The 24,625-nt window shown below is 41.2% G+C and overlaps 1 protein-coding gene across 2 annotated transcripts in view; it reads left to right on the top strand.

Moving 5' to 3' along the window:
• The window catches only part of LOC130172605 (protein argonaute-3), a 39,264-nt gene extending 15,210 nt beyond the window's left edge, over positions 1-24,054 (top strand). The window contains exons 3-19 of one of the 2 annotated variants that reach the window (XM_056381428.1): positions 56-176; positions 437-645; positions 1,570-1,706; positions 6,133-6,267; positions 6,458-6,545; positions 6,937-7,084; positions 7,340-7,459; positions 9,899-10,042; positions 10,966-11,099; positions 12,569-12,753; positions 13,294-13,453; positions 13,699-13,789; positions 13,964-14,158; positions 14,376-14,510; positions 15,097-15,198; positions 15,689-15,888; positions 16,122-24,054. In XM_056381428.1, the coding sequence (XP_056237403.1) occupies positions 56-176; positions 437-645; positions 1,570-1,706; positions 6,133-6,267; positions 6,458-6,545; positions 6,937-7,084; positions 7,340-7,459; positions 9,899-10,042; positions 10,966-11,099; positions 12,569-12,753; positions 13,294-13,453; positions 13,699-13,789; positions 13,964-14,158; positions 14,376-14,510; positions 15,097-15,198; positions 15,689-15,888; positions 16,122-16,230 (2,413 nt within the window). In that variant the 3' untranslated portion in view covers positions 16,231-24,054. The remainder of the gene's footprint in view (positions 1-55; positions 177-436; positions 646-1,569; positions 1,707-6,132; positions 6,268-6,457; positions 6,546-6,936; positions 7,085-7,339; positions 7,460-9,898; positions 10,043-10,965; positions 11,100-12,568; positions 12,754-13,293; positions 13,454-13,698; positions 13,790-13,963; positions 14,159-14,375; positions 14,511-15,096; positions 15,199-15,688; positions 15,889-16,121) is intronic. The other variant, XM_056381429.1, reaches the window with a different exon arrangement.
• The last annotated feature ends 571 nt before the right edge of the window (positions 24,055-24,625 follow it).

Genomic DNA, 24,625 nt, shown 5'->3' with positions numbered 1-24,625 from the left:
ATAAGACTTACACATGTAGGTACAGTATAACTGAAAGTCTGTGTGTGTTGTGCAGGGAGGTGGTTGACTCTATGGTGCAGCACTTCAAGGTGACAATCTTTGGGGATCGCAGGCCGGTCTACGATGGAAAGAAGAGCCTGTATACGGCCAACCCACTGCCTGTGGCACCTACTGGGGTGAGCTGGAAAAAAGAAAAGGACTCATACAAGTGCAGACACAATCATACTGCTTCTCCTCAGCGCCACCGGTGCATGTACACCATGTGTGATGTCTACATACACACAAACAGCAACATGGTGGAGTTTAAGTACATGCACATGGTCTACACTTGCACACTACATAAAACCTTAATAACCACCACTTGAAACCTCCCTTCACTTAGTGATCTAACAGTCTCTTTGCTGTTCCGCCTTCCCTTTTTCTTTTCCCCCCACAGGTGGACCTGGATGTCACTCTACCAGGTGAAGGAGGGAAAGATCGTCCCTTCAAGGTTTCCATCAAATTCGTGTCTCTGGTCAGCTGGCACATGCTCCACGAGGTGCTGACTGGCCGCAGCATGCCCGAGCCTCTGGAGCTGGATAAGCCCATCAGCACCAACCCTGTACACGCAGTGGATGTAGTCCTGCGACACCTGCCCTCAATGAAGTGAGCTGCTGATGTTTTTATTCAGCCTTTTTTTTTTTTTTTTTTATAAAGACTCAGAAGCCTGTGTTCACTCTTTTAATGTCAGTAATGTTAAAGAGAGATCTTTGAATAGTTGAACATGTCAAAGAAACTTCCTATTTATCCTCACCTGCGTGCTGCGTCTTCAGTCACCAAAACTTAAAGTCAAAAGATGAAAAATCAAACACCTTGTAAAAAATGATCTCTCTGATACTCATAGCAAAATATTTGTTTTGTCGTAGTGGCACAAGTATCAGCACTCTGATCTCAACGGAAATCAAACACCGCTTATATTGACTCTCACGAAGCGCCGTACTTGACCTCATATCATCTTCTACTCGATATCACTTTCCTCAGCCCCAGCAAGAGCACAGTTGAATGTAATATCACCAGCACTTTAATGAAAATCTTTTTCAGAGCATTATTAAAAAGTGGTTTTATCGACACCTTTCATTTAGCTCTTCTCGCAGGTGCCGGGAGCCCAGTATTACATTGGCATCTTGACACATTGTCAATGCAGGATTCACTGAGAAAAATCTAGCCCCTGTACAATTATTAATGTGTCTCCTGGGCAGAGTAATAAGAGGCTGATGGATCCAGGCAGTGTCACCACCCTCTTATTTCACTGATCTAGTTTCAGGCCATATTGAGGAGCAGCTGAATGTGAGACTATATAGCACATATTAACCCAGATTCTTAGTTCAGGATTTGTCAACTAGGTGTACATGTCCTGTCATCTCCCTGCACCCTTTCCTATTTGCCCCATGTTCTCCCCCTTTTCTTCATGTCTTTATTTCATGACTTTGATCATTCTCACCTCCCTGTTGTCTTTTATCTCTTCACTCTTTTTGCTCTTTTTTTTTTTTTTTTTTTTTTTTTTAATAATTGCTACTTTTCTCCATCAAGGTACACTCCGGTGGGTCGATCCTTCTTCTCAGCTCCAGAGGGCTATGACCATCCTCTGGGAGGTGGGAGGGAGGTTTGGTTTGGCTTCCATCAGTCTGTGCGGCCCGCTATGTGGAAGATGATGCTTAACATTGATGGTGAGAACCAAATGTCATTGTTTGCCTTGCTTTGATTTCGCTGTGATTGTAGTAGCTCACCCGAGGTTCAATATGGCCTCACAGCTTTAACAAGATGAATACAACAGTTGTTTCTATTGCTTACAGTCTGGCACACAATAAGATCTATGTTGGGTAATAACAGGAGTCCATACTTCAAAATATGCAGCGCTGTACTAGTTTCACACTATACCAGTTTTCTTTGTGATTCAGAAAAATAAAAATAAAACTGTCTTCTCCTGTACAGTCATGCAGAAATTGTTTGCTCTGTTCCTATGTCACAGCTGGGGAAATGAGATTTTAATAATTAAACAGATAGATTAGAATGACATGGAGCCTCCACGATACAAGCTATTTTTAGAGGTGCGTGCATGAGCAATTTACTTTCAGTGATGTTACGTTTGAGGAAATTGAATAGCTTTGTTTAACATAAATTTAATGTGACCGTGTCATACTCATGAGCAGGTTATTTCAATGGAACTGAATGAAGTTTGCAGGATGCTATATGAAGCAGCAGATATATTTACTTTTCATTTTCGTCTTCTTTTTTTTTCTTATCAAATCAAACTTGAAACTTTACATTCTGTAGTTTTACTTGGTGATGATGTTTCTTCTCCTCTGTCATCACAAGTTATTTAGTTATCCACCAACAGATTGAATTTTTCACAATGGTGCCAGTTCTGCTGGATGAGAACCAGTTTATCAGATACAAATTGAATGGTTCGAGATCTAGTTTGATAATTGGCTCCAGTCAGTTGTCCCCTTGTCAGCAGAAAAACTCAGTTTGATGACCGGGAATACTGAGCTAAAATTTCAATCTGTTATTATTTGTGTAAAATATGTTACTGAAAGGGTGGTAGAGAATGTGTTTTGCCATATGCACACTGTAGGAGGTTGTGTGTGTGTGTGTGTGTGTGTGTGTGTGTGTGTGTGTGTGTGTGTGTGTGTGTGTGTGTGTGTGTGTGTGTGTGTGTTAGTGTTAGGAGCTTGGAGGAAGGTAGCTCTTGGCTGGATGGGAACTGACTGGTTGCTGTGGAGACAGAGGGTAGCTTGTGAGAGTGTGTTGTTGTGCCTGCATGAGTTAGACGGGTGGGTGTTGCTGGGGTCAGGAGGGTAGATGTGTGGAGCATTTCCTTGAGACAGCTTTTGTTTTGCTTCAAGTGCTTGAAGCCTTTCTATTTGAGTGTTTCCCTCTCTACACTCTGATTCTCTCTTTGTCTCATTTTCCCGCCCTCTCATCCTTGGAAATCAATTGGTCACCTCAAGTCTCTTGTCTACTCTGCAACAGCAAACTAGAATGGCCAGTGTTTGCAAAGCATTTGTTTTCTGACTCTTCAGCATGGCATCGTGTACTGCAAATGCAACAAACTCCGCTCCCCGCACTAATTTTCACAAAGATCAAAGGCGCATATACCAAATAATTGTAATTACAGAGTCCTTTCTATTTTACACTTACATGACTGACTCAGAGACACTTCCACACACAGAGAAGTGGAAACACAATGCGTGGGCAGGATAATTAGAAGTGACGCCACTTCCTGTCAGTGTGTACGATGCAGTCATCTGCCTCCTTGTCACGATGTACGCTTGCAGTGCTTTCGTCAAACATATTGTCAGAGGAGGGCTTCTTACGTCACAGCAGCTGAGCCAGGTTATTTGTTAACAACCTCCTCAACCTCAACACCAGACTCTCTTCATCCTTATATGCCCATTTTTGAGTTTATTTGGATCTTCTTTGTTCTGTTTGCAGTCTCACCTGTCATATTTTAATTTTTTCTGTGCTTCACTCTTTCCATTTATTGAGATAAAGCATTATATCAGAACAGAGGGAACCTTACTACATCTGACAGTGTGAGATTCTCCACAGACCACAGACTTTGCATGGCATGAATTGCACTTTCTGTGTTCAGTCAGTGTTCCCACTACATTTATTTTGCATTGTGGGCTGACTAGACAAACATAATGTGAAAAGCCTTTATAAGAGATTCATAATAGCTACATTGTATTCCATCCCTGTGTTACAGTTCATCTGGTATTCAGATTGCTTTTGTTACTTGAAGGTCGGCATCATTTTGTTGCGTGAGTATTTCAAAGTAACCGCCTGTTTGAACATATGGACTTATGGAGGAATTTTAAACTGCGGAAAAGTGTTAAAGAACCTTTTTGTGGTTGTAAACAATGATGGCGTGTTTTGTGGGTGGAGCCAAACTGGTGGTAGAAAGTGACAGTTAGCGGCGTCAGGTGTCCATTTACACTAGAGGGACATCATTACACTAATAAAAAAACCCTTTGCAATGGCTGCTTTTTAAGGTTGAGCTGTTTGTCAGAATGGGAAGGACAGATACAGCAAACGTATCAGAGCCCTGCATGTCGAAAGATATGTCCAAGAGAGAGGTCAAGCCAGCACCCATGAGTCAGATCAATTTCAGCAAGCCAAAGAGAACAGCCGGCCAGCTCAAAGACATTCCTAGGAAAAGTGACAAGCTTCTTGTGAAAGGCTTGAACATAAATTGATTTCAGTATTATTAAGTTCATATTCAGTCATATTTATCATCAGTGAAAATATACAGCTAATTGTTTTGCTTTTGAAAACACTACAAGGGCATTTATCTCGACATGAAGTGATTGTTGAGGAGAGGTCTTAAATGTGCAGTTTCAAATGAAACATAAGACATATAACTAACGATCTAAGGGAGCTGAGAGGCCTTGCACTTACTGCAGCTATTCTCACCAGTTACGGACCTCAGTGACACAAATACTGCATCTGAATTAGACACAAACAAACCTACCAGTGCCACTTAGATCTGTTTACAACAAACAGCTAAAGGGCCTCCCAGCACATGTTCTAAAGGAGAAGTCTTGAGATGTTTCAGAGACTTAGAAAGAAGCTTACTTCAGATCATTGTGAAACCCTTGAGCTTACTACCAGGGAACAATCAAAACGCAGAGCCTGGCACACGCACAGAGAGAGCAGAATTACAGCCATAAACTTCTACCATTTGTGTAAGCTGGAGAGCCTATAGACATTGACATTAAAAACATCATGCATTATGATAAGACAGAAGATCTACGTGCACCAGTTGCACTCTGGGGGAGAGAAATGGAAGTTAGCTGGACTCTCTAGTCTTGTTCACCCAGACCACTTACATCTTTGTGCATCACCTGATGGGATTGTGGATTGCTATTTATGTTGGGGGAAGGGAACACTAGAGATTAAGTGCACATATGAATACAGAGAGGGCCTGACCAGATGTAATGAAGACCCACAGCTGTGCCTTGACAGATGTGCAGCTGAAGAGGAACCACTCCCACTGTTACCAAGTCCAGGTGCAGATTTTTGTGCATGATGTCCACTTCAGTGACTTTGTAGTTTGGACCAAACGGGTCATGGTCATCAATTGTATTGTGAGAGATGAAGACTTACTCCTGAGAGTCATGTCCAAGGCTGAACAACTATTCATCATCTATCTTCTACCAGAGCTGTTTACGCATTTCTCCTGAGATTAGCATTTCCTGTTTCCTATGGTTTGGAGCCAGTTTCTTAAAATATTGGAGATGACAGTATCTGTTACATTAAACCTAAAGGCAACGTCCTTATTGTTTACGGCCAAATACAGTTTCAGTAACACATCTAACAGATGGTCTTCCAGGCTCAAAGTTCCTCGTATCACGACTACTGTCTCTCAGTTTTGATAGCAACCATTCAAGAAGGTTACCTGTTTATTATTCGGAGCTTTCATACACAGACTCTGCCTTGAATAAGTGAACAATGTGAGAACAAAGTCTGGACTCCCTGAATCCATGGAGGTCTCCCCTGTAAAACATCCTCAGTCATTACATTGTGACACCAGTGATATTGTGTGGTGAAGTCATAGTATAAAGCAAATATCACAGATTCAGATTCATTAATCAAATGCTTGTTTATATACTGAGTGATGTTATAACTAAACTGTCTATGAACAATTTGGTTTGTTTACATGCTACTTCTGCTTTCAAGCTAATGTTGCTAACATTGTTCAATGGTGTTTACTGTTATGAAACAGCCTATGAAGAATGTCAGCTTTGTGATCGTTGCTGTTACTAATGTATTGTTACTTACTGCATTGTTGACTTTTCTCCGCTGTTTTTTCTGCCACCATAATGTGCGCACAACTCAGGTGACGAAACTGTGACGTCTCCAAAGTCTTCTAATGGGAACCGCCAGAACCGTCTTTGATTTTCCCTCACAGTCTGAGTCTTGTGTAATGCCAAAACAAAGTGCCCAGTAACCTATGTCATGCTATCAAAATATTTAGCTTAGATGTAACTGCAGCCAGTGGTGTAACATTGTTAGATTACAGAATCAAGTTGTTGTTATTCAATTTTTTTTTTTGTGTTAAATGACTCTCGTCTTTGCTTTATCTTGCAGTGTCTGCCACCGCTTTCTACAAGGCCCAGCCTGTCATCCAGTTCATGTGTGAAGTGCTGGACATCCACAACATAGACGAGCAGCCTCGCCCTCTCACAGACTCACACCGGGTCAAATTCACCAAAGAAATCAAAGGTGAAGCCCGGGGTGGGGGGGTTGTCAAGTGTACCTGCATGTGAGATAGATAGTTAAAACAATTAAATGAAAAATAAAAATGCATCATGTGTGCTGAAAGAGGAACAAGGAAAAGGGAAAGCATATGTCGTATCAAATCACATAGAAACACACTCTTAATGCTAATCCAACACTTCATGTTATTCACCAGGTTTGAAGGTGGAGGTGACGCACTGTGGAACCATGCGGAGGAAGTACCGCGTCTGCAACGTGACCCGTCGGCCTGCCAGCCATCAAACGTGAGTCAGCCTTCTGGGTGGGAGAGGGAACAGGAGACTCTGGGCGGAGTGTGTGGATAGGTTGGGGGCAGGGAGCACAGACCACAGAGGATGTGATCACCAGTTCACCACCAAACAAACCAGATAATGGTTGACTCATCTGACAACCATGCGGTCAAAATTAGTCATTCATTAGTGAAGTAGTGTGGATGTTGATCTTCCTTGCTGATATTCCTTTTAAATCACGATACAGACATCAAAAGGAATGGTCCCTATCTGTGGCAATGTCCCATGTAGCTGTTAGAATGCTATGGGTAATGATATTAAATGATATTTATTTAATGATTGCGAGCTTTGAAGGTAGGTGACTACGAGACTGGGTATTCACATTGAATATGTTTTCTCTTTGTAGGTTCCCTCTACAGTTGGAAAATGGCCAGACTGTAGAGCGTACTGTAGCCCAGTACTTCAGGGAGAAGTACAACCTGCAGCTTAAGTATCCACATTTGCCCTGTCTACAGGTGGGCCAGGAGCAAAAACACACCTACCTGCCCCTGGAGGTGAGATAAACCACTTCTCAGTTATTTCTCTTTGTTATGAGGTCTTATATTAAACATAACTCCAAACTTGATGAAATCTGCAGTGTACTGGGCGACTCCCAGGTGTGCCTGTATTTCAATTCTATAAATATTAAGCAGGGCGGCTGAAGAAAAAGCTTTTCCCAGAGAAATCTTTTGCTGGCTAAATAACAACTGAAATGATTAAAAATGCATGTCCCAAGCTTGGTTCAAACTTTTGCCTTTGTTTCCTTGTAGGTGTGTAACATTGTAGCTGGTCAACGATGCATCAAGAAGCTGACAGATAATCAGACCTCCACTATGATCAAAGCCACAGCTCGCTCTGCGCCAGACAGGCAGGAGGAGATCAGCAGGCTGGTGAGTTGTAGAGAGAACTGCTGAATCAAGGTCTCTTCTATCACTGTCACAGACACCATGTATAAATACTCAAATGACATTAAGTGATATTGGTCACACTTTATCTTACAGGTCTGTTATTTGCTAATGATTTCTTGAACGTTTCCTGGAAAGACCTAGTCTCTGATCACAGGAAAGGTAGACACAAAGTTCTGAGATTGTTATTTCAGTTATTTCAATTAGTTGTGCTAAGTTTATTATTGACTTCCAGATGAATTTCCATGAAAGAATTTGCTCAATATAAACCAGAGTGATTATTTATTACTCATCCATTTATTATCGGAAACTTTATACTTCATTCATGCTGACCTGCTGTTTTTGGACACATCTCACATTTTGCATGTTTAGCTCACCTGCTGTCCTCTGAATAAAAATCTCAAGGTTATGCTAGCTTCACATTTCTAAATAACTGCAAGTGTACCAACTGAACAATCTCTATTTTTACCTGTAGTTAGTACCAAATTATCTGGTTCTTTCTTGGGAACTTCTTAGGCAATTACTCGGAAATAAATTGGAATTTACAGACCCGTGAAATAAAGCATTACTGGTGGTATTTGTTGATCAATAGCCTGTCTTTTAATACTAATAAGTCGCTGATTATTCCTTCAGCATCAACATACTATAAATTTAAATTTAATTTTTGCTTTTGAATGAAAATGCTTTTGAAAATCCATTAAGTATTATACTTATAAATGGTCATATTAAGTATTTTTTCACAGATGTTAAAATATAGTAAGTTGCAGAAAACAAAAAAAGCAATACCATTTGTGAACCTGTTTTTTCAAGTGAAATTTGCTTATCAAGCAGAGTGTCATTTAATGCTGTGGGTTTAGATTAGGTTTAGATTACGTTTGAAGAGTACACCACAATGGTTTTATGAAGGGCTTGTGTTGCTGGGCTTGTCAACAGCTGGTTGCCATGCGCCTCCTCATGATATCAAATTGCTTGTTTTGTAATCACCTCATCCAGATTCCCATTTTATATCATTAACAGAGGCATGTCTGCGTGCTTGTCCATCGCATTTGACAGTTACAAGGCAGGTCTACGTAGGGTCAACAAAACGAGTCTTAACGACTTGTCACGTGTGTGAGGCTGCTGCAGTGTCGGCAGCGTATTGTTTATGGAGAGACTGATGGACTGTACACTGACTGTCTCCGCCATCAGATTAGCAATGCACATTTGGTACCTGTTGTTACTGTATTACCACGTCTCCCTATCTCTTCACCCAGGGGTAAAATGACTGGACTTGCTCACAGGAAATCATTGTAGACATCACTGTGGTGGTGTTTTCATTTAGATGCACTGTTGCTTGAAACTGACAAGGCAGTGTGGGTGGAATAGCAGAGGCTGGGAGGCAGCAAAGGATAAAACACGCAGATAAGCTTTGTCTGTCAGAACTACATAATGAATTCTATAATGTATTTGGATATCTAGCCAGCTGGGCTAATCATGTACCCTGTGCTTGCAGTCATGTTAGATTAGGGTGCAGACACCTGACATTCTGTGTCATGTCACCAATTTGTCATTACATTTTTCCTATCCAGCAACATACTAGACAATCATGAAAACAATAAAAATGGTGACTGCAAAAGAGAATCCGGATAAAAAGAATGTATAAAAAGGAAACTATTACCCATACGTACACCAGAGAGTACAGAAAAACAATGGCTCATTAGGATAATAAGCAAAGGCTGAAAAACCATGACAGCATAAGAACTTGGCACAGCAGCAAGCATTGTAGAGATCACATTTTCTAATATAATGCTCACTGAACTACTGCTGCACTTTGGCCCCATTCTCAAGAGAAATCACAGCTGCGTCACCAAATACAAATTTTGTCCTACTCTACAGAATCTGAGAAATAATTGTTTACACTGGTTATTCACAACAGCTCAATAAAATGTAGCTGGTGTAAAGGAACAGTTGACTTTTGTTGACCTTTATATATTGTGTACTATCTTAGTTTAGCAAGACTGGAAACAGGGAGGAACAGCTAGCCTGCCATGGTTTTACACTTTGTTTTTTGTATGGATTAATCAAATGAGATATATTCATTGGTGTGCCTTAGAGGCGCTTGTATTAAGGTTTTGTTAACTACAGACTGAGCCATGCTAAGCAAAGTTAACCAACTGCTGGCTGTAAGCTGATACTAACGGACAGATATGAGAGTGTTCCCATCTAACTCTGGGCAAGAAAGCAATTAAGCTTTTTTCCAATAATGTCGAACTCTTCCTGTTACTAAAACAAACCACAATGAGAGTGATCAGGTAAAGGAGACTCCAGCAGAGCACATGACTCTGTACTACAACCTTTCAGCATTGCAGTGGTCTTTACTCATGGCTGTTCTTAACAATGGTAGCCTGACGCTGTGTCCATTTTTCTCTCCGTGCTTTCTTGCAGGTGCGTAGTGCCAACTACGAGGCAGACCCATTTGTGCAGGAATTCCAGTTCAAGGTGCGCGACGAGATGGCCCACGTGACGGGGCGAGTGCTACCCGCCCCCATGCTGCAGTACGGCGGCAGGGTGAGCACAGAGCACTTTATGGTACCCTTCCTTTAAATCACGCCCATTCTCTCTGTTTGTCTGACACGCTCTCCCCTTCGTCAGCCTTTACTCCACTGTCTCTAAGGGGAACTAACTCACTGGCTTCTGTTTGAACTTCATGGTGTCAGTCTTTTCAGCTTATTTTTTGTGGTTAAGTCTCAATAGTGCAAATTTGGATTCCACCTTAAAAATGAAAATAAACAGGGCAGGAAAATCTTTGTCGATCTGCAACAAGGGTTATTTAAAAAAAAAATCATATAGGTCATCAATAGCTTCTGAACTAACTTTGCCTAATGTTAATCTTCATCTTTGAACTTAATAAGAGGTGGCTTTAAGAAGTTTCCAAAAGAAGCAGCTTATTGAGACTGAACCGCAGTGTTTATTAACATCTGTCTGTTTATCCTCTCTGAGGAGACACACCTTTATTATTGTACATTTCATGTGTGTATTACACAGAACTATGATGCCATTATGCAGACTACGCTGACCATGACACAAATCCTACATACCACAGAGTCCATCACAAGTGCATTACACTAGCTTCACAATAACATTCAAGGTTCACATCAAAACCACCTGATGATATTTTGTTATTTGTCTTGAAAGTTAAATGTTTCTCTGGTGAGAACTGAGCCTTTTCGCAAATGCATGTGTCTTCGAGTGATTTTTTTTTTTTTTTCCAGAGTGAATTTGTGTTTAAAAAAAAAAAAAAAAGAAAAAAAAGAGTGTTAATATATTCTGGTGTGGATGAAGACTGTGTGTGATTCCGTTTGGTTTTCAGAAAAATAAAAGTGTGTATGTGAGTATGTGCACACTAGTTTGTGCCTACTGGAGTGTGAGGTCTGTACGAACAGTATGAATGTGAATGAATGTTTGCCCACATGATCATGAGAACATGTGGTGAGACTGCGATGTTGTTTCAGAACCGCACTGTAGCGACGCCCAGCCACGGGGTGTGGGACATGAGAGGGAAGCAGTTCCACACCGGGGTGGAGATCAAGATGTGGGCCATTGCCTGCTTCGCCACACAGAGGCAGTGTCGGGAAGAAATCCTAAAGTATGATCATTTGCTTATGTGTTCTTTTCCTGTGATGTTTTCCCGCAGTCCTCTGAGATTCTGTTATCACTGTGCATGCAGTGACGAGTGTATTCGTGACAGTTTAAAGGACATATATTATGTTACTATTCAAACCACTTACCAGTTTTGCCTTTCTCACTGTAGAAATGTTGGAGATGATATTGTTTGTGTATTTTTGTCTCCATAACTTATAATCTGGTTTGTATTGACTATTTCAGTTTCAAATTATAACTAAAAAAGGTAGTATCTATTATCTCAGCAGTTTGCAGATGGCTGTGGTGTTTCTGCAGCCAGCATTAGGATTTTGTTTTATAAAGTATATTTAAAAAATTAATCCTAAAACCTAGCATTGTTATTTTATAAATCAAAAGAAAGAATTTTAACACCTAGATGGGAAAATGCAATACCTGTACAACAACTCAAGCTGCAATTTCAAGCACTCAGGCAAGATTTCTAAACTGCAGGGGTTATGTGACATTATGTTAATATGGATGTTAACATAGTAAATACTAAACATTATTTAGATTTTTGGCGTTTTTGGATGATAAATATGGGTAAATAGTTAAATAGATATATTTAAAATTGAAAACTTTCATAATTTAACCTGTTATAGAGTATTTATGCTGTTTGCTCATTTTCCAATCCAATTTTATTTATAAAGCACTTTTTAAAAACAACACTGTTGACCAAAGTGCTGTACAATAACAATGAAATACAAAAAAGACATAAACACAAGCAAAAAATCTCACATTAAAAGTACAAAAAAGACATAAAACATGTAAAAACAACAACAGTTAACCAATAAAAAGGCAACATCCCAGACTGTGTCAAAAGCCGAGGAAAAGAGGTGCGTTTTAAGAAGAGATTTAAAAACAGGCAGTGAGGCGGCCTGCCTAACGTGTAAAGGCAACTCCTTCCAGAGTTTGGGAGCCGCGGCTGCATATGCCCGATCCCCTCTGAGTTTCAGAGTCTCACCTGGTGTTCGGGGGCCACTAAGAGCAGCTGATCAGTGGACCTGAGAGACCACATACAGTTGAAGCAGGTCAGAGAGATAGGATGGAGCAAGACCATTCAGGGATTTATAGGCGAACAGAAGAATTTGTAAATTGATTCTGAAGTGCACAGGGAGCCAATGGAGCGAGGCTAGAATGGGGGAAATGTGCTCTCGCTTTTGTGCTCCAATTAAAAGGCAGCATTTTGAACCAACTGCAAACATGAGAGGGAAGCCTGGCTAACCCCAACATAAAGAGCATTGCTGTAGTCCAAACGAGTTGTAATAAAGGCACGTTTCACCTTTTCAAAGTCCTGCCTTGACAGAACAAACTTTACCTTGAATAACTGCCTCAATTGAAAAGAGCTTTTACAACAGAGCTGATCTGATTTTGCATTTACCATGAGCTTCTCTCGCATCATTCTCCTGACCGTTTAACCTTTCCTTCCTCATGTAGGGGTTTCACAGACCAGCTACGTAAAATCTCTAAGGATGCTGGGATGCCCATCCAAGGCCAGCCATGTTTCTGTAAATACGCCCAGGGAGCAGACAGTGTGGAGCCCATGTTCAGACACCTGAAAAACACCTACGCCGGACTACAGCTCATCATCGTCATCCTGCCGGGAAAGACTCCTGTCTACGGTTAGAAAAAGGCTTAAAAATAAATATTATATTAGGGTCCAGAGATATGCTTGTGGTCAAGATTGTGTGGAAACACTAATGCTATTCTGGGACTGAGTGCTGGTGCAGTATTCTCTCCTCCTCGGCTTCCCAAATGTATTGTCAGTGAGTGTGCTGCACACTCTATTAAAAAAGTATTCTTTCCTTTGTATTACATATTTTTTAATGTTTTGTATGTTTTTTTATCAGACTGTGAGTCTGAGAGAAAGTCCCAAATCTCAAAGTGTTTGCATGTATGACTTCTCTGTTGTATCTTTTATACTTAACAATGTTTGAATTTCTTTCACACTTGTGTCTTGTAAAGCTTTGAATTGGATTACTGAGCATGAGGTGAATAGTATTCCACTGCTTTCCCAAATCTCCATTTTGAGGGCTAGATTTTGAAAAGGGACATAATGTGTTTGTACTGCATTTACAAGGATAACATATTTTAAAATTTTAAATATGCTTACTTTTATTTATTTATTTTTTTGACGCTCACTTTTTTTCAAACACCCATAGCGGAGGTAAAGCGTGTGGGAGACACCCTCTTGGGCATGGCCACCCAGTGTGTTCAGGTGAAGAACGTGGTGAAGACGTCACCTCAGACCCTCTCCAACCTCTGCCTCAAGATCAACGTGAAGCTGGGAGGCATCAACAACATCCTGGTGCCTCATCAGCGGTCAGTCATGCTCTCCCTCTCCTCATGAATGGCAATGCCCTCGTAATGCTTGTTTAAAATGGCTTCTAACCATTTAAAAAAAAAAAATCTGTTTTGTGTTATTATATAAATATCTGTTACATACATGAGAATTTGGCCTGGTGATATTTGCACGGATGCCATAGTAATACATAAGCTACCAAGAAAGAAGACAGTTTATTTTATTGGTATAATTAATGTCTTTGCTCTCTTTCCTCAATCAATAGACCCTCAGTGTTTCAGCAGCCAGTTATCTTCTTGGGAGCAGATGTCACACATCCACCTGCTGGAGATGGGAAGAAGCCTTCAATTGCAGCAGTGAGTTTTTTTTCTTCATTTTCCACCTGACATTTTCTCCTGATTGGCATTTCTCTCTGAGTTCTCATCTCTCTTACTCCTTCATGCACTCCTCCACCACCCCCTGCAATCTATCACAACCACCCGCTCACTCATGCTACTTGTGGCCCTCTCCTCTCTCTCCCTGTGTTTCAGGTGGTAGGCAGTATGGACGCCCACCCCAGCAGGTACTGTGCCACTGTGCGGGTCCAGAGGCCCAGGCAGGAGGTCATCCAGGACCTGGCGTCCATGGTGCGGGAGTTGCTCATCCAGTTCTACAAGTCAACCCGCTACAAGCCCACCAGGATCATTTTCTACAGGGATGGAGTTTCGGAAGGCCAGTTCAGACAGGTCAGTTCTTACTTTATTTAGGTCTTTCACCAAAAAGATTGGTCGGAGTCCGAAGGAGGAAGCTGGAGGCAAAATTCTCCTTACTCTGTTTTTGAGTCATAATCCATATGTTTTAGATATGTCAGTACATTTGGGTAATGTTTATCTCTCTGTAGCTGATGGATACTGGTGAGGATGTGTGTGCGAGGCTGTGAATCTTTTTTTGCGGCTTCCTCAGGTGCTGTATTATGAGCTGCTGGCCATTCGTGAGGCCTGTATCAGCCTGGAGAAGGAGTACCAGCCAGGCATCACCTACATTGTTGTGCAAAAACGCCACCATACACGCCTCTTCTGTGCTGACCGCAACGAAAGAGTGAGTCCCCACCACACACAAACGCACACACTATTATTATGACACAGCGGCGGTGCGCATTAAAGTCAGTACAGTGTGTTATGTTTGAGTCCATATACTTTATTATGCTCTGCCAGCATGTTAAGTACTTGAAATGGGCCTCCTTAATTACCTTGTGTTGTCAATTGGACTATTCACCCTCCTAACCCCTGTAATTACATTCGATTAAAGAATTAGGGCCCAGTGCAAACCGAGAGCTCTGGAGTGGCACTCAAGGCCCCTAGAGTAAGACTGCACTAGTAACAACCTTATTTTCAGTGCACGCACTCTCATACGGAGCATTATGCTCTCCGGGCCATTAAGCTTTTAATTGGTTGGTTGGGAGCACTTGGTAAACCTTTGCCTGGGTCAATCCATCAACTAGTTGTTTTTTCAACAATTACAATTTTTACTTCCTGGCCTCATTTTTATGCTTTAAAAGCTTTGTTTTCCCTTGTTCTTTTCCTGCATCTTCCAATTTTTTTTTCTAGTTGTTTTTATTTTGATGGTGCAACAGAAAAACAGGGCATTAGTAGGGACTAACTGACCTTAACTTTGCTTTTGTCAGGTTGGACGTAGTGGAAACATTCCTGCTGGTACTACCGTGGATACGGACATCACACATCCCTACGAATTTGACTTTTACCTCTGCAGTCACGCTGGAATACAGGTCAGACCAACCTCTTGTCTTCTCTACCCAGCCTGCGACCTTTTACAGCAGTGTTTCATCACACTCTCCTCCGCTCAAATCTTAACGTCTGGAGACCGTGTGCTTTTGTGGATCCATGCATTTTTTCAAATAGATAGTAACAGAATTCAGAAATAAAATAGACACAAGAGAATAGAAGTAATATCTCACTAAAGATCCTTAGGAACTGGAGATTTACCCCTGCCTTTTTCACCAAGGTGCTGTCATTGTTCTTGTCCATAAGATGTTATGTGCTCATGTTATTTACACATGAAGGTTTAATTGTTTGACTGTTGTCATTTTATTTTTATACACTTGTCTCAGTGTATTTGTGTGATGTGTTTATTTTTTGTTTTATGTGAGCTCACCAAAGTAGATTGCTATCAATTGTATTAAAATGGAAATGAAGCACTGAATCTTGAATCTGAGTCCAATAATAATATAATTGCATCATTTAATTGTTTTCTTCCAGGGCACCAGTCGACCCTCCCACTACCATGTACTGTGGGACGACAATTGTTTTACCGCTGATGAGTTCCAGCTGCTCACCTACCAGTTGTGCCACACATACGTGCGCTGTACCCGCTCAGTCTCCATCCCTGCGCCAGCCTACTACGCCCACCTGGTGGCTTTCCGCGCCCGCTACCATCTGGTGGACAAAGAACATGACAGGTAAGGAGATCAGAGTGTCAGTGTCTTCTTTTTTAGACTCTGGATGAAAAGGTCCTGAACTCTTGTGTGTGTGTGTGTGTGTGTGTGTGTGTGTGTGTGTGTGTGTGTGTGTGTGTGTGTGTGTTTTGACAGCAGCTGTGTCTCGTATTACCGACTGCGCCACGTTTTTCTTGCACACCTGCCATTAATGTTTGTCATCCATCATAACGGCTTCTCTCCTGTCCACCCTGCAGCGCTGAGGGCAGCCATGTGTCTGGTCAGAGTAACGGTCGGGACCCACAGGCGCTGGCCAAAGCTGTTCAGATTCACCACGACACCCTGAGGACCATGTACTTCGCCTGAGCAACACCAACCCTCCCCAATCATTGCCACCCTTAACACACACAAACACACAAACACACACAGACGCAACCATGCACGCCTGGCTTGCCAGTCAAGGAGTCCTCATAGGTGCAAGTCCCGCCCCCCCACACGCCTAGTCAATCCGGACCTGACACTGTGCAGAGGAAAGCAGGGAGGAGGGAGGGGAGGAGGCACCCCCACACTGGACTGAGGATGCAAACGCTGCTTTAAAAACAAACAAGAGAGAAACTCAGCACTATTATGCAATATTAAACCAGCCAACTAGTTTATTTTCACCCTCATCAGGCCCCTTAGTCATTGCCCCTCCTATCTGTTTTCTCCTGTTTGTCTCCTTTACTCGTGGCTTAGTGGGTGTTGTTCTTGTTTGTTTTTTACTTTTCCCCTCCTTTGGCACAGTCTTTCTTTATGATCCACTAATCTGCTCCTTTGCCATCTACAGTACCTCAAGTCAGTTTGAGCAGCAGCACTTTTACATTCTGTCGGTTTTACTGTAGTTTGTTGTCGATTCTCCCCAGTGTTTGAAACGAAGGAGCAGAGAAGGAAGGGTCAGACTCTGGAGTCGGTCAGTGGTGTTTGATTTCCTTTGGAATATAGTTGTTTCATTGGACCAGAGGTCCTCTGAGTTGCCACTTTTATTTTTCTCCTTTCCTCTTGTTTCCTCGTCTCCTCCGTTCTGTCACTTTTCACTAGTGTATGAAATCACCAGTTACTTGTATGGAGCAACATGTTCCTTTGAGCACACTGCCACCTGTTGGCAACGAGGTATAAATGCCCCCTTAAAGTCACAACAAGTTGATGTTGTTGTCTTGTAAGGTTTCAGATCAGTTTTGATTTATCTTTAGCAGTCAGCTGTCACATTTAAGCGGGGGCAGTTTATATTGGCTGATATATCAATTGCTCAATTGCAGCCATCTATGAATTTTATTTAAAGTATAACACTGTTATTTGATTCTGGTTGTTTTTTTTTCCTTCTACATTATGTGAAATATTTTATGACTAACTTTTTTTTAATCACTTAAACATGTAATCTTATGTTTTTAATCTTAGTAGTTGTCATGCATTCATTTCCCTCAGTGCTTTATCTCACATTTCCCTCTCTTTAGTTTGAGATGGTGGTTAAACAGAGATCACGTCGACGGTTTCCTCTAGTGCAATAATCAGTTGAACGAAGGGAAGAGGATTTTAGGGGACTTGTACAACCCAAAAGAACAGTTACACATTTCATTTGAAAGTAAGGGTCCTCGGTAGGAGAAAGGTTTGCCACTTGCAAGGCACTTTCATGTGTTCCTCCTCTTGCAAGATGATTGATTCAGTATGTTTTATGAGTTTGCCCTTGCTGTTGGGCAACAATGGTGCAACGGCAGTTTTGGTGATTTTTCATGTTTTTACTTGAATTGAAGGATTTTATGCGTCTCTGTGGTTTGAGAAGATTTTATCATCAATGGGCATAATTTCAGAATTCCTGATTATCAGTTTGCTAATGAGGCTGATTTTCTTAATTCCTTAAAATTACTCATTTTGGAGAACAAAGCTTTTCATTTGACAGCAGCAAAGTGGAGTCTAAAGGCCATAAAGAGGTAGTATTCAAGTGCCTGGTGGAAGTTTAAGCGTTAAATGGTCAAAAGCTGCATAACCTATTATAGGGATCCTGTTTCAGTGGGTAAAAGAATCAAAAAGCATATTCCAACCAATGGACAGCATAAGATAGTTTGAAGCAAGGAAGTTTCACCTGATGCCTCTTATTCTTCTCAACAACTGTCTACTGACTTTTCTATACATCTCATTCAAATCATCCTAAGATCAATATATTTATTATGTTTGCCTAAACAGCAGTGTTAGCTGTTGGCTTTGCTTCGGAGCAGCATTCAAGCAAAGCAGGCCAAGTTGTCTTGCTTAATACTCACCAGATATGGATCCAGCTGCTACAGTGTGTTTGTACCTAATGGGCAGGGTTCATGGGCACGGAGTCAGCCTCGTAATAAACTAATTCTGTCAATAAACTCTTTCTTTCGGTAGACATCCAAGTCCAGGACTAGGTTTGATTCCTGTCCATGTAACCGGCCCAAAGCTGGGACTGGCTTCAGGGCAGAGCCGAGGAGTCGAGTGGATGACCGTCACTCGCAGCAGAAGTACAACTGCCTGTCGATTTGAATCGTGTATCTGGATTACAGTCACCACTTAGCTCCTCTGTGCCGCTGATGACCTGAAGCTCATCGGGGGGGGGAGGGGGGTGTTTTTAAAAGTTATCTGCACTAAAAGAAGCATGTGTTTCGGGACTGAACACAGGCGTGGTGCTACTCATTCTGAATTAGAATCTGAAGCTGAACCTCTTTACGAGACTGTATATGAGCAGGTGGGTAGGGTAGAAAACAGTAAACCTCACTCACTGAAGGACAGGAGAAGGTCCCACTGCTACGGTTGGCGCGGGGAGCTCAGTTGTTATGGTCAGGGTTGAGAACCTGTAAATGGTACATTGACGGACGTTCCCGAGGACAGTGAGGTATAATGTAGGGTCCTACATCCGCTGTTGCATTTGACTGCCTCTCATAGGCCAGCCTTCCAGTGTGGAAGCCAGTGGGTTTGAGCCTTCATGATATCACTAGTGTCTGAAAGCCTTTATAAAAAGCCAGATCGAAAGTATATTTGTACATTTTGAATTATGTAATGCACACCACTTATTTTTGCTAACAGAAAAAAATGTAGTCTAATTATTAATCTTAGTAATAAATGTATCATAAGTAATGGTTAAAAAGTTATAATAACAAAGTTTTATTATTGCAATAGACTGTTGACTTGTTCTTGTGTCACTGTATAACGTATAGTGTATGTGTGAACAGTGGTGGGGTTGTTAAAACTAGTGATGTGTGTTTGGACTGTCATACTGTTATTGATAGGGATGTGGACTTAAAACGCCTCTTGCTTTGATGTTTGGAAAAAAAAAAGCAGCAAGATGTTGAATGCTTATTTCTCTCCTTTTCTTTCTTTCTTTTTTTTTTGGATTCTTTGTATTAAGACATTACATCCTTATTGTGACGACAAACAGTAGAATAGAAGAAGAGACAGTTGATGTATTGAGCATCTGCTCTTGAATGTTCCCTGGTTTACTTCAACTGGTGCTGACGCCTGCTCCTTATCAAGAGGGAGAGTGAAAAAGGAATGGGCAAGTGGTTTTTGAAAGTGTTGTCGATCCATTTCGATGACATGTGATCAAAGAATAACCTAACAAGGGGTAGTAGTTCTCCATTCCTTTGTGTTAAAGCCTCCAGGGGATTTACGTTGGATTGCAACCTCTGTTGCTTCCCTCAGACTCCTCTCCTTACCCGAGCCTCTTCATGCGCTCACAAATACAAAGAGTTGGCCTCCCAGTAAATCTGTGGTGTGACAAAGCCTGTAATCTTATTGTTGCTCTCTTTCCCCTTTGCTCCCAAACATTTACACCCCAGTGCCAGAGGACTACATTCCACGGCCGTACAATCCCATCCGATTCCCCTGGGAGGCGTAAAAAAAGATTAGAGCTAAAGGACAATGTAGTGGGATATTGTGGGTTCTGTGATTAATTCAAGTATGTGTGTGTTTGGAAGGAATCAAAGCTGATCAGTGATAGCTTTGTCAGTATTTGGCAGGTTATGTTGGAAGTTGAACAAGTCTGAAGGTTGATGATGAGAATTAGAATCCATTTATAACTCGCTATCTCTGCTGTCTGTAATGGATGTTCAGTTTGTGTATAAACTACACTCTTGAGGGCAGTTGAACACATGTTTACATAGCAGATGTGTTTGCCTCGCTTACAACTGAAATGTCATCAGCTCTGCTTTGCAGATATTAGCTAGTAGAGAAGTGACCTAACACGAGCAAAACCATTTGGGGTCTGTGGAAGTGAACGCTTGAAGGGATACGAAGACATTTATTTATTCGGCCAATTTTTTCTCAACAGACATCTGTGTCACATAGCAAGGGGAAAGTCTTGTTTGTCCTTCCAGTTCTATTAAAATGAGTTGTGAGATTGGATTGAAATAAAAGGGTACACTCAGCTCACAGCTTGCAGCTAGCTGTGGCCTTTGGCTCTCAATTAGGATCATTAACAATATAGACAAGTCTTTTTATGGAAGCTGGAGAGCAAACATCTTACCCACAAAGTGATAACTGTCTGGTGGAGAAAAATAACCAAATTAACTTGAAAAGGTCAATGTGTCCTTTTTTAAATGGAAGTAAAGGTGTATTCCATTTTGAGTAATCAATCAATATCCCTGATTTTGGTTGCTCTCTGTTTGCAGTGGAAGGTAGCAATGGAGTGAGAAAAAAAGTCCACAGAAAGTGCCTTTCCTCTTGATGGTGCTGTAAATTGAAAGATGAAAATGTAAAATCAAAGAAATAGAATCTCCTTTTCAAGAACACATTGTGATGCAGGAATGGCTGCATTTTACACACACTGACTGTACAAGTTTATTCTATAGAGATGGCAATGCAAACTTGTGTATCTAGACATTAAGCCTACATAGAAACAGAATATTATGCCAAGTATATGGTTGTGGTTGAGCTTTCGCTTCCTAGTGCATTTAGTGTCTTGGACCAATGGTGTCGTTGGTACAGTAGAATGTGGGTGGGGTGGGTGAGGGTCATAGCTGACACTAGCGTGGTGTGACACAGCCCAGCCCACGAATGACAAACATAGCACAGCACTTTAGAGACTGCCACTCTCACTTAGACACATAGCCAAGAGGTTTCGATCTCTGTCCCTCCAGTCCCCTTCTTCCTCCTGTTCAGGAGGAGGACGAGAGGATCCAGACCTCAGCGTAAACGAGGAGTCAAAGAGATGTGTGTTACCAAACGAAGCAGTTGGTCATTAAAAGTGTGCCTCATGCTCTCGTGACTTTGTTGTTGGCTCGGTTGAGTCAGCCTGCTCTCGGGTGGCGGTTGTCCCTCTGGAACAGCCACTCGACACTTTGTTACAGTTAGGGCTGGGTGTCAAAACGTGATATCAGTACCTCCCAGATTTTTTGGCATCACCATTTTAAAGCATCCCCAAGTTTAAAAAAAAAAAAAAAAAAAAAAAAAAAGCAGTCCAGAACTTTTTACAATAGTAGATTTTTGCACTGAGGAATCAAGGTTTTCTTCTTGAAGGGCATTTTTACTAAGGAAAGCAACATGAGCAGGATCTAAATCTGACTGAAAAGGCAGAAAAAAGGCATGAAAGACAGAAAATATTTTTTTCTGCTGCACAGGGAAGTATGCTTTCATCAAATGTCATTTTACAGCAGGTATAGAGATGAAATCAACAGAACCAGTGTCAGTATTGAAACTCTTCTCACGATGCCCAGCCCTAGTAACAGCCCATGGCATTCTGTCATCTTAGTGCAATGCCCTGCCATGTGTCTTGTCCCTAATGGAGGGAATGTGTGCCCAGTAGTATCCCTGTCTTGAGCCGGTAGGGTGTCGACTGAAAAACCGAGGGTGGTCTGTAGTTCTGTGGGTACCTTTTCAGTCCAGGGGGTGAAATCTTTCTATTACAAGAGATCTCAAAAAACACTGCACCTCACTTACCTTGGTATGCTGCATATGTTATACTACATGAAAGAAAACTGCAAATTGCTTTTATTATGACATATAATGCTTGAGTAATGCCTGATTGCGATATTCTTATACAGTAACTATTTTAGAGTCAAAATAAGTATAACTGTAAAAAATATTCTCTGTTTTGTCTTAACACTTATCCGATTTTGAAAAATTGTTCTTGAGCCGACTTTTATTTTGTTGTCCTATTTAAATGTGTTGTTCTTTAAATATATATATGAAATATATATATGCGGAATATTTTATGGTGTATTTATTGAGAGTGCGTTTAAGCGGCTGGAGTCTCCGCATCATATTGCAACATGGTGGGGGCGGAGCCAGGAGGATGAGGCCTTTAGCCCCTCCCCCTCCATGTTGACGCCTTATTCTCCTAGACACGCAAGCACAACAATATGGAGGGGGGTACGAGGTGGAGGAAAAGCAGGGGGTGGGTTTGACTTGTCAAAAAATCGTGTGTTGAGTTCTGGTTAATAATCACAAGTCAACTCCCCCTCTTCCTTTTCTTAATATTCTTTACCCTCCACTCTTCTTGGACCACCTGAGAAGGCCCAACGCCAACCCCCACATGTTGCAGCTCATCTCTGATGAAGGGAACCATTTCTGAACCACACTGACTTGAGTGTCGAATAGCTGAGTTTTTTTCATCCCAAGCTGCTAACTGGTACGTTAGCCATTTAAATTCCCTGAGCCAGTAAAGGGCAGGTGGGAGAGCGTAAATTTAAAAAAAAAAAAAAAAAAAAAAAAAAGAAAAAGAAAAAAAAAAATGCGGGGGAAGGAAGAAAATATGTTGGAAAGGCAGAATTCTTTTGGATTATGGTGAAAAATTTAGTGTAGGCGTTGCTTCTTTCCTCTGAAATTGTCTCCTGTCAAGTTTTTTTTTTTTTTTTTTTTTTTGTTTGTTTGTTTTTCTTGTGCCAGAACATTTTACAGCAGGAACAGGTCTCATTCCACAAGAAAAGACATGCCTCAGCCTTAAGTGCGTTCTTACTTAATCGTCAGATTTCTATGTGACTTTGCAATGCCTATGTTGGGTGGCCTACCAAGAAAACAAGCCGACGCACTTGGTCTGCCCCGATATCCCCGACCGGCATCTTCATCACTTCCCGAGTCTCATGTAAACCACTAATACTGCTACAGAAACTAGTGAACTCTGATGTACGAACGAGTGGAAGCTTTTGACAGTTGCTCTGTCCCATTTGTACTGATGTCAGAACAAAACCAGGTCTGGGTCAAACCGTATTTGCAAACATTTTCTTGGCATTTGTTTTAACCAGATGAGCAGTGCTTACTGCCGCAGGACAATTCAGATAAACATATAAATCCTGAAGGACGTGAAAACATTTGGTAATTTGTCTTTTATACACATGTGCTGTTGTAAACTTATTGGTTATTCTATTGTCATTAATTGCAAATCCAAAGAAGAGTATTCTCAGATACAGTTTGACAGGAACCTGGGGGCTCCCCATAGTGCTGGATTACAGAGACCTGTGCCTGTATAATGAACCAAGGATGAATTGTGTTGTGATGAATTGCTGTTCTTCTATTCTTTTTTTTTTCTTTTTTGTTTTCTGTTGGTCGTCCTTCACCCCATCAGAGGATCAGAGACATGGAGCTTTTGAGTGTTGTCAGTCCTGTTCCAAAGCAAATAGGCCCTTTGCCCATGAAGCCAAATAAATTTTGGTTAATAAATGTTTACTGTAATGTTTACTCCCATGGCTATCAGATTGTTTAACCTGTTTTCATCCCATTAGCATTCCAATAACGACTACGAACCAAATATTGCAAAAGAGATTAGGCTCCTGATGCCGCTTTTCCCTTGTATACACAGAATGGTTTTGAAGACAGATACTTGACAGTGGCCAAGGATTTATTTTTTTTGTACGCTGATTGTTCAGGGTGTCATCTTTTTTTTTTTTTTTTTTTTAATGTAGCATCACTCTTGTGTCAGTCTTATTTCAAAAGTAAAGATCTTGGGCTCTGATACCTCTGAGTGAGGCACCAGCAAACGGATGTACACGCTGAACAGTGAACCTTCACCACCAGATGATCCATGTCTCAGTCTATGTCAGCCTATGTTGCAACGGCTCTGTTGTACCAACAGCTCAATTCCTTTCAGTTTTAAATGTCTTTCTTTTGTAACTCTCTCTTACAGGATGTTGGCCTTTTAGTGTTGCTTTGCTTCAGTTTGAAGTGTATCTTTGACTAATACTTGCAATAAAATGCTTTGCTTTACCTTGGTTGGTCTTGGTGAGATAATGTTGGGGATATTTTTTCAGGTTATGAGATATAACCATATTTCGGAATATACTATAGTAGCAGCAGAGACATGTAGGCCGGTCACCATTACAACTAAAATAAAGATATTGATTCATTTTGGCTGAGTTTTGTCACTGTTTTATGAAATGATGGCAAATGTAATCTGAAACCTGACTGGCTCTTTGTTTTCCTTAAATTTCACATCCAGCTGAATTTACTTTGACTGGAGTTGGTCCATGTTCATCTGGACTTGCTTAAGTTTCAATCTACCTTTTGGTTTGTAAGCCCACACTGCAACAGCCCTGCAAGCAATGCTTTGAGCTAAATGCTAACATCTGCATGCTCACAATGATAGTGTGACATGTTGATGTTCAACAGATGTACACTCCCAAAGTCCCAAATTTATACTACACACCAATTCTTTATGGTATGTAATACGAGCTCAATCATACGGTGGCCCAGACGAGTCAACACCATGCAAAAGCCACAACAAAAATGCAAAAGCCACAACAAAAATGCAAAAGCCACAACAAAAATGCAAAAGCCA

This window comes from Seriola aureovittata, chromosome 7 (genome assembly GCF_021018895.1).
Source record: "Seriola aureovittata isolate HTS-2021-v1 ecotype China chromosome 7, ASM2101889v1, whole genome shotgun sequence".
NCBI lineage: Eukaryota > Metazoa > Chordata > Actinopteri > Carangiformes > Carangidae > Seriola > Seriola aureovittata.
Note: the sequence above shows the minus strand (reverse complement) of the source record. Positions and strands in the feature narration are given on the sequence as shown.